This window comes from Lathyrus oleraceus, chromosome 6, assembly GCF_024323335.1.
Source record: "Lathyrus oleraceus cultivar Zhongwan6 chromosome 6, CAAS_Psat_ZW6_1.0, whole genome shotgun sequence".
NCBI lineage: Eukaryota > Viridiplantae > Streptophyta > Magnoliopsida > Fabales > Fabaceae > Lathyrus > Lathyrus oleraceus.
Window position 1 is genome coordinate 138670481 of NC_066584.1, and position 22016 is coordinate 138692496.

At 35.4% G+C, this 22016-nt stretch overlaps 1 protein-coding gene across 1 annotated transcript; it reads left to right on the top strand.

The window, feature by feature from the left end:
• The first annotated feature begins 1731 nt into the window (after window positions 1-1731).
• On the top strand, window positions 1732-2422 carry LOC127091435 (40S ribosomal protein S17). The gene has a single exon (XM_051030072.1). The coding sequence runs from the start codon at window positions 1851-1853 to the stop codon at window positions 2286-2288; it is 438 nt and encodes a 145-aa protein (XP_050886029.1). The 5' UTR covers window positions 1732-1850; the 3' UTR covers window positions 2289-2422.
• Window positions 2423-22016: the final 19594 nt, after the last annotated feature.

Genomic DNA, 22016 nt, shown 5'->3' on the forward strand with positions numbered 1-22016 from the left:
TATATATATTATAGAGTCTTTTCTTCAACAAATAATAAGAAAAGTGAAAAATATACACTAAAGTTCCTCTTCATCTTCATTCTTCCTTGCATTTCTCAACAACTACACATAACGATTTTTGTTGATCATTGTGCATTGTTGTGGTGATAACGTCCAAATAAGATTGCATAATCTTAGTTTGGGTAGAGGCTTTGAGTGAGTTTTTCTTGAATAAAATCATTGGGGCTTTGAGGAGAAAAAAACCTTTAAAATTTATAATTTTCAACAACATATTTATCCATAAAATATATTTTATGATGCCAAAGTTCTTAAGCAAATAGAACAAAAATAAAAACAAAGCACAAAATAAGTAACTTACCAAATGGGAAGGAAAGTAAAAGTTCTTAAACATTTAGCCGAGAAGAGAACAAATTAAAGTTTGGCTGGTGTAGAAAATGTCCATGAGAATATCTATTTAAAAGATTTCATGAGTTACTTATTATTTGTTAGTGGTCAGTGGTTTGATAATTTTTTGAGTTAGTTTCGTTATCATTTGTTAGCATGTTAGTGGTTTTTGTAATTAGATTTTTTTTTTCATGTATTTAGAGAATTTTTTTAAGAGATTAAAGATAATGCATTCACCGTGTAAAATAATTTTATACTATTATTAAGTGAAAATGTATTAATCAACCATATCATATAACTAATTTATAAATATCGTTGCATATAATTTTTTTCTCTTTTTTCAAATATTAGTTTTATTTATTTATTTAATTATTATTTAATTATAGAATTAATGGAACTAATTATTTCAAATTTTGATTAAAATAATTGTTATTTTTTTGGTATACTTAATGATTAATAATAACTAATGTTTTTTAAGATTATTTTTGGTTAAAAATCTCAAAACCAAGAACATGGTTTTATGTTGGTATTTTTCATTGGGAACGTGGGCTTATGCTTAGGTTTATGGTTAAACATATTTTTTTTCCTTCATAATAAAAAACATGGGTTTGAAAATAATAAATAAAATAAAAAAAGAAGTTACTAGGAAAAGATAGTTTTAAGATGTTTTAAATTATTTAATTAATTAAAGATGTAAGTTTAGTTTTAGATTATTTAATTAATTCAAAATGTAAGTTTATATTATTTTGAAGGGTTATGAAAAAATAGTGAAACGGGAATTGTGGGAATGAAAAGAGGGAATGAGATTATTAAATAAATATTGTTATTTAATTAATTAAAGAAATAAGTAAAAAAATAGATAGTTAACTTACCTTCATAATATAAAGCGTGGGTTTGAATTTTTTTTAAAAATAAAATAAGAAGTTAATAGAATAAAGATAATTTTAAGAAAAATTAGTAATGCAACAGGAAAATATAATTAAATAAATAAAACAAATAATAAAAAATAAGTAAATAATATAATTACAAAACTATTCTTAATTTTTTTTTCAAAAATTGCTAAAAGACTTAAGAAAAATATAATTAATAAATAAAACAAATAATAGAGAAATAAGTAAAAGATATAATTATAAAATTATCCTCAATTTTAACTCCAAAAATTAATAAAAAATTTAACAACTTATATATATAAAAGATAAATATATTTAGTTTTAGATGAAAATTTAGCATTTGAGATTTGAAAAAAAAAACAAAAATAGTCAAAATTAGAAAGGGTAAATATGTGAGTTTACTGCATGTGTAATAGAAAATGGGCCTTAACCCATCAAAAAAGCCCAATAAACAAAGAAGTTATATTTTCCCAAACCCTAACATATTCATTGTGTGCCTCTTCCTCCGAGAAAACCCTAATTTCTCTTCGTCTTCTTCCTTCACCCACACCACACACACACACTCACCGTCACAAAATGGGTCGTGTCAGAACCAAAACCGTGAAGAAATCCTCGAGACAAGTCATCGAGCGTTACTACTCTCGAATGACCTTGGATTTCCACACCAACAAGAAAATCCTCGAGGAAGTCGCACTCATTCCAACCAAGAGGCTTCGCAACAAAATCGCTGGGTTTTCAACTCATTTGATGAAGAGGATTCAGAAGGGACCTGTTCGTGGAATCTCGTTGAAGCTACAAGAGGAGGAGCGTGAGAGGCGTATGGATTTCGTTCCTGATGTGTCTGCTATCAGGACTGATCACATTGAGGTTGATAAGGAGACGCTTGATATGCTTGCTGCTCTTGGGATGTCGGAGATTCCCGGTGTTGTGCAGGTCGATCCGGTCGCTGTTCAACCAATTCCGTTCGGCCGTGGTGCTGGAGCTGCTGGTGGACCTGGTGGAAGGAGGTTTTGAGAGTGAGGTTTAATGGTTTTGATTTAGAGTATTTTGGTTTTTGTTTTATTTTTGATAAATGTTATGTTACTGAGTTTTGGATTATGAATCTTGTTATATTGTTGTTATGGAATTCATATGCTTATTTTGGATGATTTTCTATGGCATGGATTTATATTACTATTTAATCGGTTTTTTGGATTGTTATTATATTATGAAATAACCCTACTTTTTTTGTTTCAATTACTGTGTGGCAATTGTTATGGGTTAAAGGGCCGTTAATTTTGATTCAAATTATTCATTCTTGTTTAACTCTTATTTGCAAATATGAACATGGGTTGTTCTGTCTTTTTTTGTTATACATAAAATAAAAAAGTAATAACTACTCGGGAGTTTACATTATTTTGATTTTGGATTTGGATTTGGATTTGTTGAGTTTATATGGGAGAACTCTGAGAAGTTTGGTCCTTACATTACATTGCTGCTGTTTGTTTATGTTGTATCGAACTCATTCAGGATTTTGTTTTGAAAATATGCTTATGTTCTGGTTTTATTCTGCATTTTGAAAAATATATAATGTTAATACAAAACAACAAATTGAAATTGATTTATTATTGTTTGATGATATTTGTGATTTAATTGATGACACTTTAAATTTAATAAGAATGGTCCGTAGTAGTAGCATCGAAGCAAAAACCAATTCCATATTTAAGTGTAAATCTATTCTGTTATTTTGAACATTCCTACTTGTATCCCTTGTGCTTATGTTTTGGTCCCTATCATGCCTTTCCCTTTTACTAGCTGACCTCTACCCATTCCTTCTGCCCAGATTCGAACCTTTGCCACAAAACAAATGCCTTTCATGCTTAAGATCAAGTGAGCTCTTCAACTAAGAGGATATTGTGTGTATGTGCAAGATGATAAGCACATCTTACATTTGTTATGCTTGATGTAAGCAGAGTCAATAAAAAAAAGACTAGATCAAACTACCACTCAACAATTTCTCCCACCGAAACCAAAATTATCGAATCCATTCCTAAGCATTTGTTTGAATCTGCATTTGCAATACCGTGTTTCTACAATGCCAGTGATTTTTTTATTTGCCCATTTTGCAGTAAGCTGTTCCAAACACTTGCTAAATAATTTACATCCTACATTCTTGGACACTTGTATCAAACTCTACCAAATCACTGCAAAAAGCTTTGTTCTTTACTCCTAGCGTCTTGATAGGTGTGTGCAACCAATCCAAATTGATCTGTTTGGTTTGGTTTTTAGAACTATTCTTATAAAATTGATTTAGTTTTTCAAAACCTTTTTACTCTTGGGTTGGTTGGGTTCAAAATTGTTTCCTTATAAAAACTGCTTTTTTTTATCTGGAAATTTTTAAAAACCGGTTTCTGTCAATATTTTTGTTTACTTTAACCATTTTTTTTAATAAGTCGAATAGTGCAATCTAATATGGTGGTTCCACAAATCTTATTAACCAAACCGTGATAAATTAAACTGTCACAAATGTTTACAAAATTAAATCTCCAAAATAATTCTAATTATAATTAAATAAAATTACTGTTTTTTGTTATCTTTTATTATCATATATGAACTAATTAAATCTAATAAATATTATGAGAATAATAATAATTTATATTAATGAAGTATCTAATAAATAAAAATGGAAATGTAATGAGTACACAACACAGAGAGATACTGATTCCGTATATCACTTCAACTAAATTGTTAAATTGGTATGCTGTATTACATTAGACTCAAAAATCTGTTTATTTTATAATTTAAAAATGTGGATTGAGTCAATTTGTAATACAAAGGATTTGGGTATTTTAACTTGATGCACGAGAATAAATCTATCTATATGACAATTCTATATAATTAATATACCGATTGAACTAAATTACTCCGTTTCTAAAAGAAAATTACAACACCTACAAAATTTTAAAATATCATAATTTTACGAGTTTATAATACAAATTCTAAACATGGTCATCACACGTAATAAAATGTAAATTTAAATAAATTTTGAACAAAGTCTAATTGCAGTGTAAATTAAATAAAAAACATGTAACCCGCCAGTATTTCAAAATCGTGCGATTCTCACTCGTTCAAACCAAACCGGTAACCTTTCTGATTTTCGATTCAACCGGATTGACATGTCGATTATGTTCGATTTTTAAAACACTGAATTTATGTATTGAGTTTGAGTTTCTCAACTTATGGACCCATTGATCCAACCTATTGATATGAAATTATCCATTTATTAATTTTTTATTATTATTTTAAATTAAAAATTAAAACTAGTATACGCCTACAAACTAATTTTTCTACTAATTTTTCACTCACCACCAATATTTTCGCTAGATCAATACTTGGCTAATAAATTTATGTAATTTTAATATTAAACGATATATTTATTAGCTTTTGTACCATTTTCAAATTATGAATTTTGTAGAAATGACGTATTTTGTAAAATTTAATAATATATTATTAAGTGTAATGATATATGAATGACTTTTATTTGATATTATATGATGTGTTTAATTCAATATATGTTTTTTAAATTGCATAATTGTATTGAAATGTGTCACAAAGTATTTTGAGTTAGAAAACAATTATAATTTTTTATTTTTATTTTTATACAATCTACGAAACCCAATCTAACCTGTAAATGACCGAGTTGATCCGGGTCGCTTTTATTGTGAAATTGTAGGTTAGATGACGAACCTAACCCATTCAAATTTGAACGGGTTGATTAATGACTAGGTTCGGGTCAGATTTTATTATGAATTGTAGGTTGGATGATGAATCTAACTCATTCAAATTTGAATGGATTGATTAATGAATTTGACCAAATCATGTTCAATTCAATCCGTGTACATCCATATTGGATGAGAGTTTTGGATGATTTAGATAAATTATTCAAATATAATTCAATTTATGTGATTATAGTTTCAAAAATTTAAATAATATTAATGATAAATACTTTTTATCTTTCTATATAAAAATTTTCTTACAAAAAATATTTTTCTATATTTAAAAAAATATTTTTTAAACATTCCCTTTCTTTTTAAACTCCCAAACATAGATTTAGAATGAGCCGTGTCAGTTTGAAAAAGATACTGAAAGTTTTTTTTTCTTCCGAGGAGTAAATAAAAGATCTATGTCTGTTTTTTACTTTAACTTATTTAATATTTGGGGTGCTAGCCATGTTGTTACTTGTTTGAGTTATCAATACCAAATAAATATTAAATTTGTTATTAAGGTAGTTAGCTAATTTCTAAATACTCTATGTGATGTCCATTGTAGAAATGTGATTCACATTCATAAGTATACAAAGAGTGCGTCAGCTAAAAGATTACTTTATGAAAACAAGGGCAATACTTAGGTCATAGGCTATTTTGACGTTGATTAGTCATATTCACCAACAAATAGAAGATCCAATTTAGGGTATTGTATCTTCCTTGGAAGAAATTTGATTTTATGTTAGAGTGAGAAACAAAACACAGCGGTAAGATCTAGTGCATAAGCATAATAGTGTGTTATGTCAACAATAACTTGTGAACTCGAATGGATAAAAAAATCACGTAATCAACTCAAATTTGGAGACTTCAAGGTAATAAAACAAATTTGTGATAATTAAGCTGTATTATTGTTAGGGAGTCCAGGGATCGAGGCCGAAAGTATCAATGGGCCTGAAAGTGAGAAAAACACAAGAAGTGAGGGGATTGAATTATGTTGACTTTTACTTTCTCTTTTAAACTCTTGGTCAGATTATAAAAATAAAGCATAAAATCTGAATCAATCAAAGGTAGGTAGCAGATAAATAAAGTAAGAAAGAAAAGAGACACACATAATTATCCTGGTTCCTCTTACAACTCAAGAGTATTCCAGTCCCCTTGTACTTACAAGAGATTTTCACTATAATCACACAAGATTACAATTTGCTCAGTCACACAAGCAAGAGACTTCCAATGCTCAAACAGAAAGTAAGAGATTTATATGCTCAAGCACACAAGCAAGAGACTTCAAATGCTCAAACTCTAAGTAAGAGATTTCTAACAATCTACCTAACAGATAAACCATTGGGGTAATACACTTAATATACAATCAGAGGTGTAGACAAAATACAACAAAAAAATAACTCTTTAGGACTTAGAGATTTCTAGAATATACAAAGGTAAGAAATTCTAAGTTAAACTTGTGCTTATGTTTTGACAGAGTAACCGCTCTTTAATGTCAATGGTTAGTTTGTTATTTTTCTTCTAGTCTTCATCTCCTTAAATAGAGAAGGAAAAGAGTCGTTGAACATTTAACATAAGAGAGTCCTTGAAAAGCTTGAATAGAGACATTGAGATGTTTCTTCAAATGGTTAATGTCGTTGAAAGTTTATTTGAAATTCCTTTGCTGCAAGAGGAATTATCAGTTGCATTCATATGATCAAAAGATGAAAAAGTAGGCTCAGGGAGTAGACAATTACCTATTAGAGTAATTGGTCCTTGAGCTTTGACTAGTCTTTAGGTTCTGATAAACAAATGTAGACTTCTTCAAAGTCCGGTCTTCAGAGGCTGACTACTTCAGACTCTGACCTTCAGACGCTAACTTCTTCAGAACTTGACTTCTTCAAAGAATGATCTTCAGCTTCTGATCCATCAGATTCTAGTCTTTAGTCTTCTCTTAAAATGTTCATAGTCATAACCAATGCCTGAATTATTCATGAAGTTTTAGTCTATGATTCTACGCATTTGAACAAATATTAGTATTACCCAATTGTTCTTTAAATATTTTGTTATCATCAAAACCTAAAGCATATGGGATAATCCAATTTGTTCCAACAGTCTCTCCCTTTTTGATGATGACAAACATAAGTATTTATGAACAACTGTTGATAATTTAATTAACAAGTTGACTTTAGGGTCTGAGGTTTGTAAGCTCCCATTGAGTCTAATAGTCCATAGGGTGAGGTTTGTAAGCTCCCCTTAAGTCCTATCCAGATTAATTAAATTTAAACATTAAAACACAATAATAAATCTTCAGAATTTAAGAATAGATGATAACTGTCAGATTTCAAGGGCTTAAATGCAAATATCTACCCCCCATTTTGTCATCAACAAAAACAAGTTAAGGAGCTAGAAAAAATATAGAAGAAAAACATTTCATTCAACCAAAAAAGAAGAGAGTCAGATTGAGAAACCATATTCAAAATAATTGAAAAGATAAAATAAAAAGGGTGTAATAAATCTTAAAGCCTAAGGTTTTTGCTTCAGAAGCTCCAAGATATCCTTAAGATCAGAACCAATATCATATTGTCTTCCAATTATTATCTTCAACTAAACATCCATCTCTTCTTGCTTAGCAGTAACAACAGTCAATTTCTCCTCCAAGTAGTCATGCTTTTGACTAGAAGAAGCTACAAAATCATACGAGAAAGACTTTGGATTCTGCAGAACTGTATCCACAAAGGTTCTAAGAGTGTCTCATTTATTTGCATAAGCTATGGATCATATGCAACGAGTCTCTCAGTAACCAAATTCTGAACTATATAAAAAATATCAGTCTTAAACATTTCCATTTTGTATTTTATGCGAGGTGGGATGTTTATGTTTAGAGAGGGGTGAGGTGTAGAGGGGCAAGGTAGAGCTACTGTGCTAGATTCTGACACAACATCTGCTTCCCTAGAAGGTGAGAGGTGATGGTCATATAGGTGAGTTTGTGGGTTAAGTTATGGTTCTATTACTGCTTGGTCTTTTGTGGTTTATGGGTGATGATGGTTCTGAGAGACTTGTTAAAGGTCATTTTTGTGAGGGAAAAGGTTCACAGTCTTTGTTTTAATGATGTCAAACCTTTTAGTAGTTCATACTGTGTACTTTGGACAATGTCATCATATCGTAGAGTGCATTCATTCTTTAACATGCTCAAAGTATCAATTCAATGTGTCTATGCATATAGGAGCATCTCATATATGTCAATGTTGCCCTTGATCATCGTTGATACATTAGGTCCATAAGAGAATGGTTTGGATTGACCAAAATACATCTTAAAAACTCATATTTGACCATTTAAAACCTTTGAGTCGACTCGTGCTTTGGAGTGGTCGACTCATTCATGCATGTCATTTTCTTTATAACTCACGTGTTTGATCAGGTCGAGTCATAGGTCGACTCATTTTTGGAAAAACAAGATGAGTCGACTCATCTCCCTGTTGCGGTCGACTCATAACCTATTTTATTTGAATTGTGTTGCTGCGGGTCTGAACAGGTCGAGTCATAGGTCGACTCATTTATGGAAAAACAAGATGAGTCGACTCATCTCCCTATTTGATTCAACTCATAACCTATTTTATTTGAATTGTGTTGCTGCGAGTCTAAACATGTCGAGTCCCCAGTGTGAATAGGTCGAGTGGTCGCTGATTTCACTCATTTTTCTGCTGTGTATTTTTGCTAAAAGTTCTACTGTGTTTTCTCACTTGGTTCATACATTATATATATATATATATATATATATATATATATATATATATATATATATATATATATATATATATATATATATATATATATATATATATATATATATATATATATATATATATATATATATATATATATATATATATATATATATATATATATATATATATATATATATATATATATATATATTCTTAAGTCTCATTTTCAAAGCGCAACAAAAAAGTGAAAGATATACACTAAAGTTCCTCTTCATCTTCACTCTTCATTGCATGTTTCAACAACTACACATAACAATTTTTGTTGATCATAGTGCATTGTTGTGGTGATAACGTCCAAATAGGATTGTATATCTTGGTTTGGGTGAAGGTTTTTAGTGAGTTTTTCTTGAATAAAATCTTAGGGGTTTATCCTCCAATATTTGGGGTTTTTTGCATAAATCTTTGCTTCATAGATTCAGCCGAGTGAAAGGTTTGAAAAACGGTGGATCCATTCGAATGAGTAACGGTAACGAGAAGATTCTGAAGAAAGGTTTAGGTTCAAGCGTGTCACGATCAAAATCGGCCGAGCTTGATTTTTTGAGGAACTTGGAGTTCTTGCAATAAGGTAGCTACAATCAAAGGTTTGTTCGGAGCGTTTGAAGCACTTGGTTCAACTCGAACCAAGGGGAGAGAAGTAAATATGATCTACAACAATACTTAGGTTTGCTTGGTATTGATCATTTCTTCTCTTGTATAAACTTTGCAAATGATAATAAATATCTCAATTCTAGTTTTAGAATTAGGGGCAGACGTACCCTAAACGAGGACGAAAAAGGATCTGCCTAAACAAATATGGTGTTGTTCTCTCTTTCTCTAACTCTTTAATTTTTGCATAAATTAAATCTTGTGTGAAACTAATTGGAAACTTCATCTCGCTTGATTGTTGTGCACTAAAGCTGTTTGATCAATTGTTGCAATCACTTTGGTTGTAACTAAAGAAAAATCTGCACAATCAATTCTAGTGAAATTAAGACTTGGTGTAGTGTGCACACCAAGTGTTTGCTAAAATTAACTTCGCACAAGTTTATCAATATTTTACTTGTTTTCTCATTGTTTTAATTCATCATTGGTGGTAGCTATATCAAGGATTTGTGTATTTGATCGATTGATTAAGATTGTTGTTGATTAGCTTTATCTTAGTCATTCCATTAGGTTTCACACATATTTGATATTTCCAGTAACGAATCGTTTAGATGATCATGGTCTAGGGAGATTTCGCAACCTTTAAAAATAATTTTAAAAAGCGCTAAATTTTTAATTACTTGATCTATTCAATCCCCCCTTCTAGATCGGTACTATCGTCTAACAAGTGGTATCACGAGCACCGGTTCATCTAGGGCTTCACATATAACTTTTAGAAAATGGATAATGATCCTAAAGGGGCGTACAATAGAGCGCCTATTTTCACAGGTGAAAACTATAATTATTGGAAAGATTGTATGCGTATTCATATCAACTCTGTTGATAGGAAGATATGGAAAGTCATCCAAGATGGTCCTATGGAAATAACTGTGACTAATGCGGATGATGTTGTTATACCTAAACCTGAAGCACATTGTAATGAAGAGGATGAGAAAAAGTATATCTATGATTGGAAATCCAGGATTATGATCATCACTGCCTTAGGTGTTGATGAGTATTATAGGGTTTTCCATTGTACTAGTGCTAAAGCTATATGGGACTCATTGCAAATTGCCCATGAGGGAACCAATGATGTCAAACTAGCTAGAATCAATACTTTGACTCAAGAATTTGACCTTTTTCATATGAAGGATGGTGAAACCATTGCTGATATGCAAAAGTGATTTTCTCATCTAATCAATCAGTTAAATGCTCTTGATAAAACTACTCCTAATGATGTTGCTACTAACAAAATCTTAAGATGTCTTAACAGGGAATGACAACCAAAGGTCACCGCAATTAAGGAAGCCAATGATTTAAGAACATTGGACATGACAACATTGTTTGGTAAGCTTCAAGAGCATGAGCAAGAGCTCATGAAACTTTAGAAACATGAAAAGAGTCAAAAGAAGGAGAATGCAAAGGACACCGAAAAGAAGTCTATCACTTTAAAGGCTTCAAGTTCTAAGTCATCCACCAATGATACGTTTTATAGTGAATCAAGTGATGATGATAAAGATTCGAATGAAGACATGAAGTTGTTTGTAAGGAGGTGTAACCGATACCTTAGAAAGAATGAAGTTCAACATTCAGATAAAAATCTAGTCAACTATAGAAGACAATCAAAATTCTTAAATGAAGAAGAAAGTAAGACAACTAAGTCAAGAGGCTCATGTTACAATTGCGGAAAGGCCGGTCACTATAAGCCAGATTATCCATTATTGAAGAAAGACAAACGTCACAAGAAATCTAGCAAAGCTAGAATAGCATACATTGCATGAGAGAGCGATAGTGAACCCTCAAGCAATGGTAACTCAAGTGATGAAGAAGAAAAGGTAAATCTTTGTCTTATGGCTCATCAAAAGAAGAAAAAGAATGTAAGTCATTCTAAATATGATCATGTTGATAAAATGTCTTATTTTGATTTTCAAAAAGCCTTTAGTACTCTACACAATGAGGCTAAGGAAGCTTTTAAACGCTTAGCCTCAAATAAGAAGATTTTATGGTATTTAGAAAAGAAGGTTTCTGATTCCGAAAAGGAATTAGAAATTCTTAAGAAATCTATGATAGAGGCTACTAAAGGCATAACTGAAGATGATAAGGGATTTTGGTTTAGATGGTCTGGATGTGAAACTTGTCACATTTGGAAAAGAGAAGTTAGAACTCTTCAAGCTAAATTAGACAAGGCTTTACAACCTAGAGTTGCCTTTTCTATTGATCAATCACATTTTAGAAGTAACATGAATAATCCTTATCAAGAATACACTTATGTGGTAAAAAAAATCAAGTTAGCAAAAGTAACTCTCATTCAAACTCAAATTGTCTATATTGTTGCAAGAGGGGACACACTATTGCTAAATGCCGATTTAGGAGATTTTTGGTTCCTAAAGGCATTTTCCAATTGTTGCCAAAATGCAACCAAAGTTTCACTCACACACAAGGACCCAATGAAAATTGGGTACCTCCTTCTCTTGTTTAATTTGTAGGTGGAATGTCTTGAGGCTACGGAGAGAACATGGTTTGTCGATAGTGTAGGTGTTTAATTGGCTGCATTATATGGTAAAACACAAATGTCTTGACTGATGTCATGACATGCATATGTGACTACATTGTAGTTACTGCAGGACTAGCTAACACAGGATATATTGAATGTCAAACTGGACGTTGTGACATTCATACCTGTCAACAGATACTAAGGAATAGAACATCAGGAGTTCTGTTAGAACTTAGTATTCACTTGCAGTCTGGTTATCAAGGAAGAACCAGACCTGGCATAAGGCCTACTGATTGAATGTCAAACTGGATGTTGTGACATTCATCATTGACAGCAGCTACTGAAGATTGGGTAGAGTGGTGTTCTGCTATACTTCAGCATCTTACTTAGTTTGTTCTTCAAGAGAATAACAGAACCAACTTAAGGCCAACTGTGTAAATGTTAAGTTGGACACTGTGACATTTACTAATGTAAGCTGGTACTGTAGTATGGTCATTTTGATCATGTACAGGTCAGCAGATTTGTACAGTCTGTTTTCTGGAAAAACAGACTCAGCATATGGACCTTGATGTCAAGCTGAATGTCGTGACATTCATTCCTGACAGCATATGCTAAATTGTAGGTTGTTCAGTTTTCTGTTACAGCTTTCTCAGGCTATTCTTTAGGAAGTCAACAGCTTAGAGAAAATCCAGGAAATCAACAACCAAGCTACATTCAATGAACCTAACAAATAGCCTATTTGTTAGCAACCTAAATATTGAATTTGTGGGAACTTATGTGACCTAAAATTCAGGAAAATACAGGTGCAAAAGCCCAGGTGCTGCAATATAAAAAGGAAGGCATTCCTCCATTCAGTTTCAGGGATTTTGAGGCGTGAAGATTTAGTGTGTCCATCTTACTTCACTGCTGTATTTTTGTGTCTAGAATTAGACGTATCTTGTAAGCCAAGTCATTATCAAGTAGATGATTGCTTTGGCATAGGGTGTTCATTGAGTTGTAAGTGTTGTGTCACTCGAAGCTTTTAAGCGTGAGTGCTGTGTATCTTGGTTTAAGCTGTGAAGCATAACCAAGAGTTGTTTTTGAAGTGTGACTTCAAAGTGTTTTTAATATCACTGAGGTGATTGAGGGGGAGTGAGTAGGAACTCTGATCTTAGATTAAGATTGAAATTGCATTGGGTAGGGATTAAGTGATAAGTTGTAAACGGGTGAGTTTAGCTTTGAATTGATACTACTAATAGTGGATTTCCTCCCTGGCTTGGTAGCCCCCAGATGTAGGTCATGTTGGACTGAACTGGGTGAACAATTACTTGTGTTATTTACTGCACTTACTGTTAAGTTCTGCATAATCCCTGTCTGTGCAGAATTGGATGTCATAACAACCAGTGTGACATCCAAAGTCTGATAACTAGAATTTCAATTGGTATCAGAGTAGGCACCCTGCCTGTGAAGTTCTGGGTGAGATCTAGGGAAGTTACTTTCTAGTACCATGGACAAGGATTTAGGACACTCAAATAGACCACCCATGTTGGATGGCTCTAATTATGATGACTGGAAGCCTCGTATGATAGCCTTCTTAAGGTCTCTAGACAGCAAAGTCTGGAGAGCTGTCAACAAAGGATGGGAACATCCAATGAGGACAGGTGAAGATGGAGTCAGTGTGCAGATTCCTGAAGAAGATTGGGACAAGGAACAAGAGGCATTAGCTCTTGGAAATTCCAAAGCCTTGAATGCACTGTTCAATGGAATCACTAAGAACATCTTCAGGCTGGTGCACCATTGTGAACTAGCTAAGGAAGTTTGGGATACCCTCAAGGTAACTCATGAAGGTACTTCCAAGGTGAAGATGTCCAAACTTCAGATGTTGACAACCAAGTTTGAAAATCTGAGGATGAAAGAGGAAGAGACTATTCATGAATTTCACATGAATATTCTTGAAATTGCAAACACCTCTGGTGGACTAGGTGAGAAAATGACTGAAGAGAAACTTGTAAGAAAGATTCTCAGGTCCTTGCCTAAGAGGTTTGCTATGAAGGTCACTGCCATAGAGGAGGCTCAGGACATCAGCAATATGAAGGTAGATGAGCTCATTGGTTCTCTCCAAACCTTTGAAATGGGCTTAGGTGAGTGTGCTGAGAAGAAGAAAAGCATAGCCTTTATAACAAATGCTGAAGAGGAGTCAGAAGAAGGATATACAGGAGGTGATGAAAGTATATCAGAAGCCTTAGCCATGCTTGGGAGGCAATTCAACAAGGTCATGAAGAAGATTGATCAAAGAGGTAGACCTAATGTCAAGAACATCCCGTCTGACATTAGGAAAAGATCAACTTCTGATGAGAAGTTCAACCATGGGAAGGGAATCCAGTGTCATGGCTGTGAAGGGTATGGACACGTCAGAGCTGAATGCCCTACTTACCTCAAATTGCAAAGTAAGGGGCTAGCTATCACATGGTCTGAAGGAGATTCTGAAAGTGAATCTGAAGGAGAATCTGCCAAACATGTCACTGCACTAACCAGTGTGTGTGTCTCTGAAGATGACACAAGTGCAGATGAGCTGACATTTGATGAACTTTCTGCAGCATACAAGAAGCTGTGTACCACCAGTGCAGATGTGCGTGCACAAGGAGAAAAACAGAAGAAACTCATCAAGGAACTGGAAGATGAGAGACAGAAACAAATGTCTGCCATAGAGGGGCTAAATGATGAGATAGCCCTGCTGACCTCCAAGCTGAACCAGATGACCAAATCCATCAGAATGATGAATAAGGGAACTGACACCTTGGAAGAAATACTAAAGGTGGGACAGCAGTCTGGAACCAAATCTGGGCTAGGATTTGGAAAAAGAGCTGAACACAAACGCCCAAAGGCTAGAGTTCAGAAGTTCAAGCAGATGTCAAAGCCAATGTCTCAACATCGAGGAGCTAGGATGAATGATCTTCAGAAGAGAATATACCAGAATTGGAGGTGTCACCACTGTGGCAGGCTTGGGCATATAAAAGCCTTCTGCTACTGGATTCATGGCTTCCCTAACAGAGCCTTACATGTCAGACCTAAGCATAACACACGTAAGCGATGTGTTCCCATTAAGAAGCAACAATGGTATGCTAGGATAGCACACACTGCCCTAAGGGCCTCTTCCAGAGAAGACTGGTACTTTGACAGTGGATGCTCAAGACATATGACTGGTATGGAAAATCTACTGGTAGACATTCAACCTCACACCACCAGCTATGTGACTTTTGGTGATGGTGCCAAAGGAAAAATAAGAGGTGTGGGCAAACTGGACTGTTCTGGAGTGCCAAAACTGAACAATGTGCTGTTAGTAAGAGGACTAACTGCAAACCTTATAAGCATAAGTCAGCTGTGTGATCAAGGTTTTGATGTTCAGTTTACTAAGGAGCTGTGCATTGTGACAAATGGTGACAATCAGGAAGTTATGAGAGGAACCAGGTCCAAAGACAACTGCTACCTGTGGGAACCTGATCTCTCTAACTTTTCCACAACATGCTTTTCAGCCAAGGAAGAACAGGAGGTGAAGCTGTGGCATAGAAGACTCGGACATCTCCACTTACGGGGAATGAAGAAGATTATATCCAAGGAAGCAGTCAGAGGAATGCCAAAGCTTCTGATTGATGAAGGAAGAGTCTGTGGAGAATGCCAAGTGGGCAAGCAAACCAAGATGTCACACCCAAAGCTGGGACATTCCACAACCTCCAGAGTTCTGGAACTGCTGCACATGGACCTAATGGGACCTATGCAGGTTGAAAGTCTTGGTGGGAAGAAGTATGCCTACGTGGTGGTTGATGACCATTCCAGATACACGTGGATAAGCTTCATCAGAGAGAAGTCAGATGCATTTGATGTCTTCAAAGATCTGTGCCTAAGACTTCAAAGGGAAAAGGACAGTAGTGTGGTCCGGATTAGAAGTGATCATGGTACTGAATTCAAGAATTCCAAGTTTGATGAGTTCTGCTCGTCTGAAGGAATAAGCCATGAGTTCTCCTCACCTATAACTCCTCAGCAGAATGGAATAGTTGAAAGAAAAAATAGAACTATTCAAGAATCTGCCAGAGCAATGATTCATGCAAAGAAGCTCCCTATGCACTTTTGGGCTGAAGCAATGAATACCGCGTGCTATGTTCACAACAGAGTCACCTTGAGAAAAGGAACCTCCTCCACTCTGTATGAAATATGGAAGGGTAGAAAACCCACTGTGAAGTACTTTCATATTTTTGGAAGTAAATGCTACATCCTCACAGATCGTGAACAGAGAAGGAAGCTAGATCCCAAAAGTGATGAAGGCGTATTTCTGGGATACTCCACTAACAGCAGAGCCTATAGAGTGCTCAACTACAGGACCAATGTCCTGATGGAGTCCATAAATGTCATTGTGGATGATAAAGAGGAAGGAACCGATGTCATGGAGGATGTTGAAACATTCCTTGACAGTCAAACTGACAGTCCAGTCAAGTCTGAAGAAGTACAGGAACCTCCTCCTGAATGTGAAGTAGAGGCAACCACCAAAGTGCCATCTATCAGAATTCAGAAAGACCACCCTAAGGATCTCATCATAGGGGATCCCACCAGTGGTGTAACCACCAGGTCAAGAGGAATAAACTCAAATTCCTGCTTTGTTTCCAAGGTTGAACCAAAGAATGTGAAAGAAGCCCTGACAGATGAATACTGGATCAGTGCCATGCAAGAGGAACTCGAGCAGTTCACAAGGCATGAAGTATGGGAGCTGGTTCCAAGACCTGAAGGGTCCAACATCATTGGTACCAAGTGGATCTACAAAAACAAATCTGATGAGAAAGGAGTAATTACTAGAAATAAAGCAAGACTAGTAGCTCAAGGATACACTCAAGTTGAAGGAGTAGACTTTGATGAGACATTTGCTCCTGTGGCTAGACTTGAGTCCATCAGATTGCTGTTGGGGGTAGCTTGCATCCTAAAGTTTAAGCTATTCCAAATGGATGTGAAGAGTGCATTCTTGAATGGCTACCTAAATGAAGAAGTCTATGTGGAACAACCCAAAGGGTTCTGTGATCCTAACAACCCTGAGCATGTATACAAGTTGAAGAAAGCCTTGTATGGGTTGAAGCAAGCACCCAGAGCTTGGTATGAAAGGTTAACCGAATTTCTGACCTCAAATGGATACAGAAAGGGTGGCATAGATAAAACCTTGTTTGTGAAGGATGAAGAAGGCAAAATCATGATAGCTCAAATCTATGTTGATGATATAGTCTTTGGTGGAATGTCAGAACAAATGGTTAAAAAATTTGTTCACCAGATGCAGTCTGAGTTTGAAATGAGTCTAGTGGGAGAACTGACCTATTTCCTTGGAATGCAAGTAAACCAAATGGAGGACTCTATGTTTCTCTCCCAAAGCAAGTATGCCAAGAACATAGTTAAGAAGTTTGGTATGGATCATGCCAGGCACAAGAGGACTCCAGCTCCTACACATCTGAAGTTAACCAAAGATGATGGAGGGCCTAATGTTGATCAATGCCTGTACAGGAGCATGATAGGTAGTCTGCTGTATCTAACTGCAAGTAGACCTGACATTTCTTATGCAGTTGGAGTATGTGCCAGATACCAAGCAGAGCCCAAGGTGAGTCACTTGAATCAAGTCAAAAGGATTCTCAAGTACATCAATGGGACATGTGACTATGGGATGCTGTACTCACATGGGTCTGAGCCTGTCCTATCTGGGTACTGTGATGCTGATTGGGCTGGAAGTGCTGACGACAGAAAAAGCACATCAGGTGGATGTTTCTTCTTAGGAGAAAACCTCATATCGTGGTTCAGCAAGAAGCAGAACTGTGTCTCTCTGTCCACTGCAGAGGCTGAATACATAGCTGCTGGAAGCAGTTGCTCCCAACTGGTTTGGATGAAACAAATGCTCACTGAGTACAATGTCACTCAAAATGTCATGACATTGTTCTGTGATAATCTCAGTGCCATCAACATCTCCAAGAATCCCATCCAACACAGCAGGACCAAACATATTGACATTAGGCACCACTTCATCAGAGATCTGGTGGAAGACAAGGTGATCACTTTGGAACATGTAGCCACGGATCTTCAACTGGCTGACATATTTACAAAGGCTCTGGATGCTACTCAGTTTGAAAACTTAAGGAGAAAACTGGGAATATGTCTCTCTGAGACCTTATAGCAACCACTGATGTTTGGGATAAATTGTTTAATATCTCTGCCTATTAAACAATTTGTACTAGGCTATGATTGGTCAACAGATCATAGCTATGCTGCTTGCAACAAGGGTGGATACAAGAGGGTAAGGAGACACCCTACAGTGAGAAGGCCACTGTACCTGCAGGAGTTCAAGGATGCTGTTCATGCAGGAGTGGTTCTGGATGTCAGAAACAAAATCATGGCATCTGATATGGTGGTACCTACTGTTAAGCAAAAGTGGGTGATCACTTGATCGAAGCTGTGAAGCAAGATCAAGTGGATGTTAACTTGGTTGAAACTGTGAAGTAAAACCAAGTCTGGGACTCTGTCATTGTGCTCTGATAATGTTGTTGGCTTTGGCAACATTTGTGACAAAAAGGGGGAGTAATAACCATCAATCCCCTGACAAACAGAGTAAGTCTCTACAACAGACTCTCATGACAGATCTGAAGACCTCCCCTCCTGCAGCAGATATTGAAGTTTAGGTGCAACTTCTAATATGTGTGTGCTGCTATGTGAAGTTTTTATTTAACTTCCATGTGTGTGAGTGTGCTGCCACTCTGAGTGTTTTAGCTAGTATTATTTCCTGCTAGGTGAGTGTTTCCGCTGCTATGAACTCTGTTATGGGGATCAAAGTGTTTTAGCCAAAAATTTGCCAAAGGGGGAGTTTGTAGGTGTTTAATTGGCTGCATTATATGGTAAAACACAAATGTCTTGACTGATGTCATGACATGCATATGTGACTACATTGTAGTTACTGCAGGACTAGCTAACACAGGATATATTGAATGTCAAACTGGACGTTGTGACATTCATACCTGTCAACAGATACTAAGGAATAGAACATCAGGAGTTCTGTTAGAACTTAGTATTCACTTGCAGTCTGGTTATCAAGGAAGAACCAGACCTGGCATAAGGCCTACTGATTGAATGTCAAACTGGATGTTGTGACATTCATCATTGACAGCAGCTACTGAAGATTGGGCAGAGTGGTGTTCTGCTATACTTCAGCATCTTACTTAGTTTGTTCTTCAAGAGAATAACAGAACTAACTTAAGGCCAACTGTGTAAATGTTAAGTTGGACACTGTGACATTTACTAATGTAAGCTGGTACTGTAGTATGGTCATTTTGATCATGTACAGGTCAGCAGATTTGTACAGTCTGTTTTCTGGAAAAACAGACTCAGCATATGGACCTTGATGTCAAGCTGAATGTCGTGACATTCATTCCTGACAGCATATGCTAAATTGTAGGTTGTTCAGTTTTCTGTTACAGCTTTCTCAGGCTATTCTTTAGGAAGTCAACAGCTTAGAGAAAATCCAGGAAATCAACAACCAAGCTACATTCAATGAACCTAACAAATAGCCTATTTGTTAGCAACCTAAATATTGAATTTGTGGGAACTTATGTGACCTAAAATTCAGGAAAATACAGGTGCAAAAGCCCAGGTGCTGCAATATAAAAAGGAAGGCATTCCTCCATTCAGTTTCAGGGATTTTGAGGCGTGAAGATTTAGTGTGTCCATCTTACTTCACTGCTGTATTTTTGTGAGTCTAGAATTAGACGTATCTTGTAAGCCAAGTCATTATCAAGTAGATGATTGCTTTGGCATAGGGTGTTCATTGAGTTGTAAGTGTTGTGTCACTCGAAGCTTTTAAGCGTGAGTGCTGTGTATCTTGGTTTAAGCTGTGAAGCATAACCAAGAGTTGTTTTTGAAGTGTGACTTCAAAGTGTTTTTAATATCACTGAGGTGATTGAGGGGGAGTGAGTAGGAACTCTGATCTTAGATTAAGATTGAAATTGCATTGGGTAGGGATTAAGTGATAAGTTGTAAACGGGTGAGTTTAGCTTTGAATTGATACTACTAATAGTGGATTTCCTCCCTGGCTTGGTAGCCCCCAGATGTAGGTCATGTTGGACTGAACTGGGTGAACAATTACTTGTGTTATTTACTGCACTTACTGTTAAGTTCTGCATAATCCCTGTCTGTGCAGAATTGGATGTCATAACAACCAGTGTGACATCCAAAGTCTGATAACTAGAATTTCAGATAGTGGATGCTCAAGACATATGACGTGTGACATTTCCTTATTCCTTGACTTTGTGGCTAAGAAGAAAGGATTTGTAACCTACGGTAATAATAACAAGGGATCTCTACTCGGAAAATGTAGTGTAGGTAATCCCTCTTCTACTACTATCTCAGACGTCCTTTTAGTTGAAGGCCTTAAGCACAATCTTATTAGCATTAGCCAATTATGCGACAAAGGATATAAAGTATCGTTTTCAAAAGATTGTTGCATGATTGAACATACTGATAAAAATAATGATGTGTTTAAGGGATTGAGGGTAAATAACGTATACATGCTTGACTTAAATGAAGTATCTTTGACTAGTGCTAAATGTATTATCTCCACGAGTGAAGACTCTTGGATTTGGCATAGGCGATTGGCACATGTCAACTTTGACTTGCAAAATAAAGTACTTGCAAAAGATTTAGTAGTTGGTCTACCCAAAATCAAATTTGCAAAAGATCACGTATGTTACTCAACTTTGACGCGTGCCAAATCGGAAAGCAAACAAGGGTCTCTTTTAAATCTAAAAACATTGTTTCTACAACGAGACCCCTTGAACTTCTCCATATGGACCTTTTTGGGCCATCTAGAATTAAAATTCTAGGTAGAAACTACTATGGTTTTGTTGGACCATTTTCTTAGCAAGTAAAAGTGACACTTTTCTGCTTTTGAAAAGTTTGCCAAGATTTCTCAAAATAAATTGAACACTAGTATAGTTACTATCCGAAGTGATCATGGAGATGAATTTGAAAACCATGTCTTTGAGGAATTTTGTGAAACAAATTGCATTGATCATAATTTTTCCGCTCCAAGAACTCCATAACAAAATGGAGTAGTGGAATGTAAAAACCGAGTTTTAGAAGAGCTTGGAAGGACTACGATCAATGAAAATGACCTTCCTAAATATTTTTGGGCCGATGCCATAAATACAACTTGTTATGTCTTGAATAGGATACTCATTCATCCTATTCTCAACAAAACTCCTTATGAATTGTTAAAGGGAAGGAAACCTAATGTTTCACATCTTCATGTCTTTGGATGTAAATTCTTTGTGTTAAATAATGGTAAAGAAAACCTTGACAAATTTGAATCAAAATCCGATGAAGGTATCTTTCTCGGATACTCTCAATCTAGTAAAGCATATAGGGTATACAACAAAAGGTTACGTATCATTGAAGAATCTGTGCATGTTTCCTTTGATGAATCTTATCCAAAAATTGTCGGAGAAGGTATTTTTGTTGATGGTGCAGGTGTTCCTTCGGAAAACATAATAAAAGATCAAGAAGAAAAGAGTATTGAACCCAATCCAGAAAAAGTTGAGGAGGAGCCGGATCATGTATCTAAAAAGAAAGAGGAGGATCATCCAATTAATAACAATGATCTTCCTTTGGAATTGAAATCTTCTAAGGATCATCCCATCAATAATATTCTAGGAGATATCTCAAAGGGAGTCACCACACGGTCAAAGATAAGTAACTTTTGTTATCATTTCGCTTTCGTCTCTCAAATTGAGCCAAAAAACTCCAAAGACACATTAATCAATGAACATTGATTTTTAGCAATGTAAGAGGAAATTAATCAGTTCAAGAGAAATAAGGTGTGGGATCTTGTCCCCCTCCGTGAGGCCATCGAGTAATTGGTACTAAATGGGTGTTTAGGAACAAGTTAGACGAAACCGAGTTATAACTCACAACAAGGCTCGTCTTGTTGCTCAAGGGTATAACCAAGAGGAAGGCATTGACTATGAGGAGACTTATGCTCCGGTCTCCCGACTCGAGGCTATACTCCTTTTGCTTGCCTATGCTTGTTCTCAAAACTTCAAATTATTTCAAATGGATGTTAAGAGTGCTT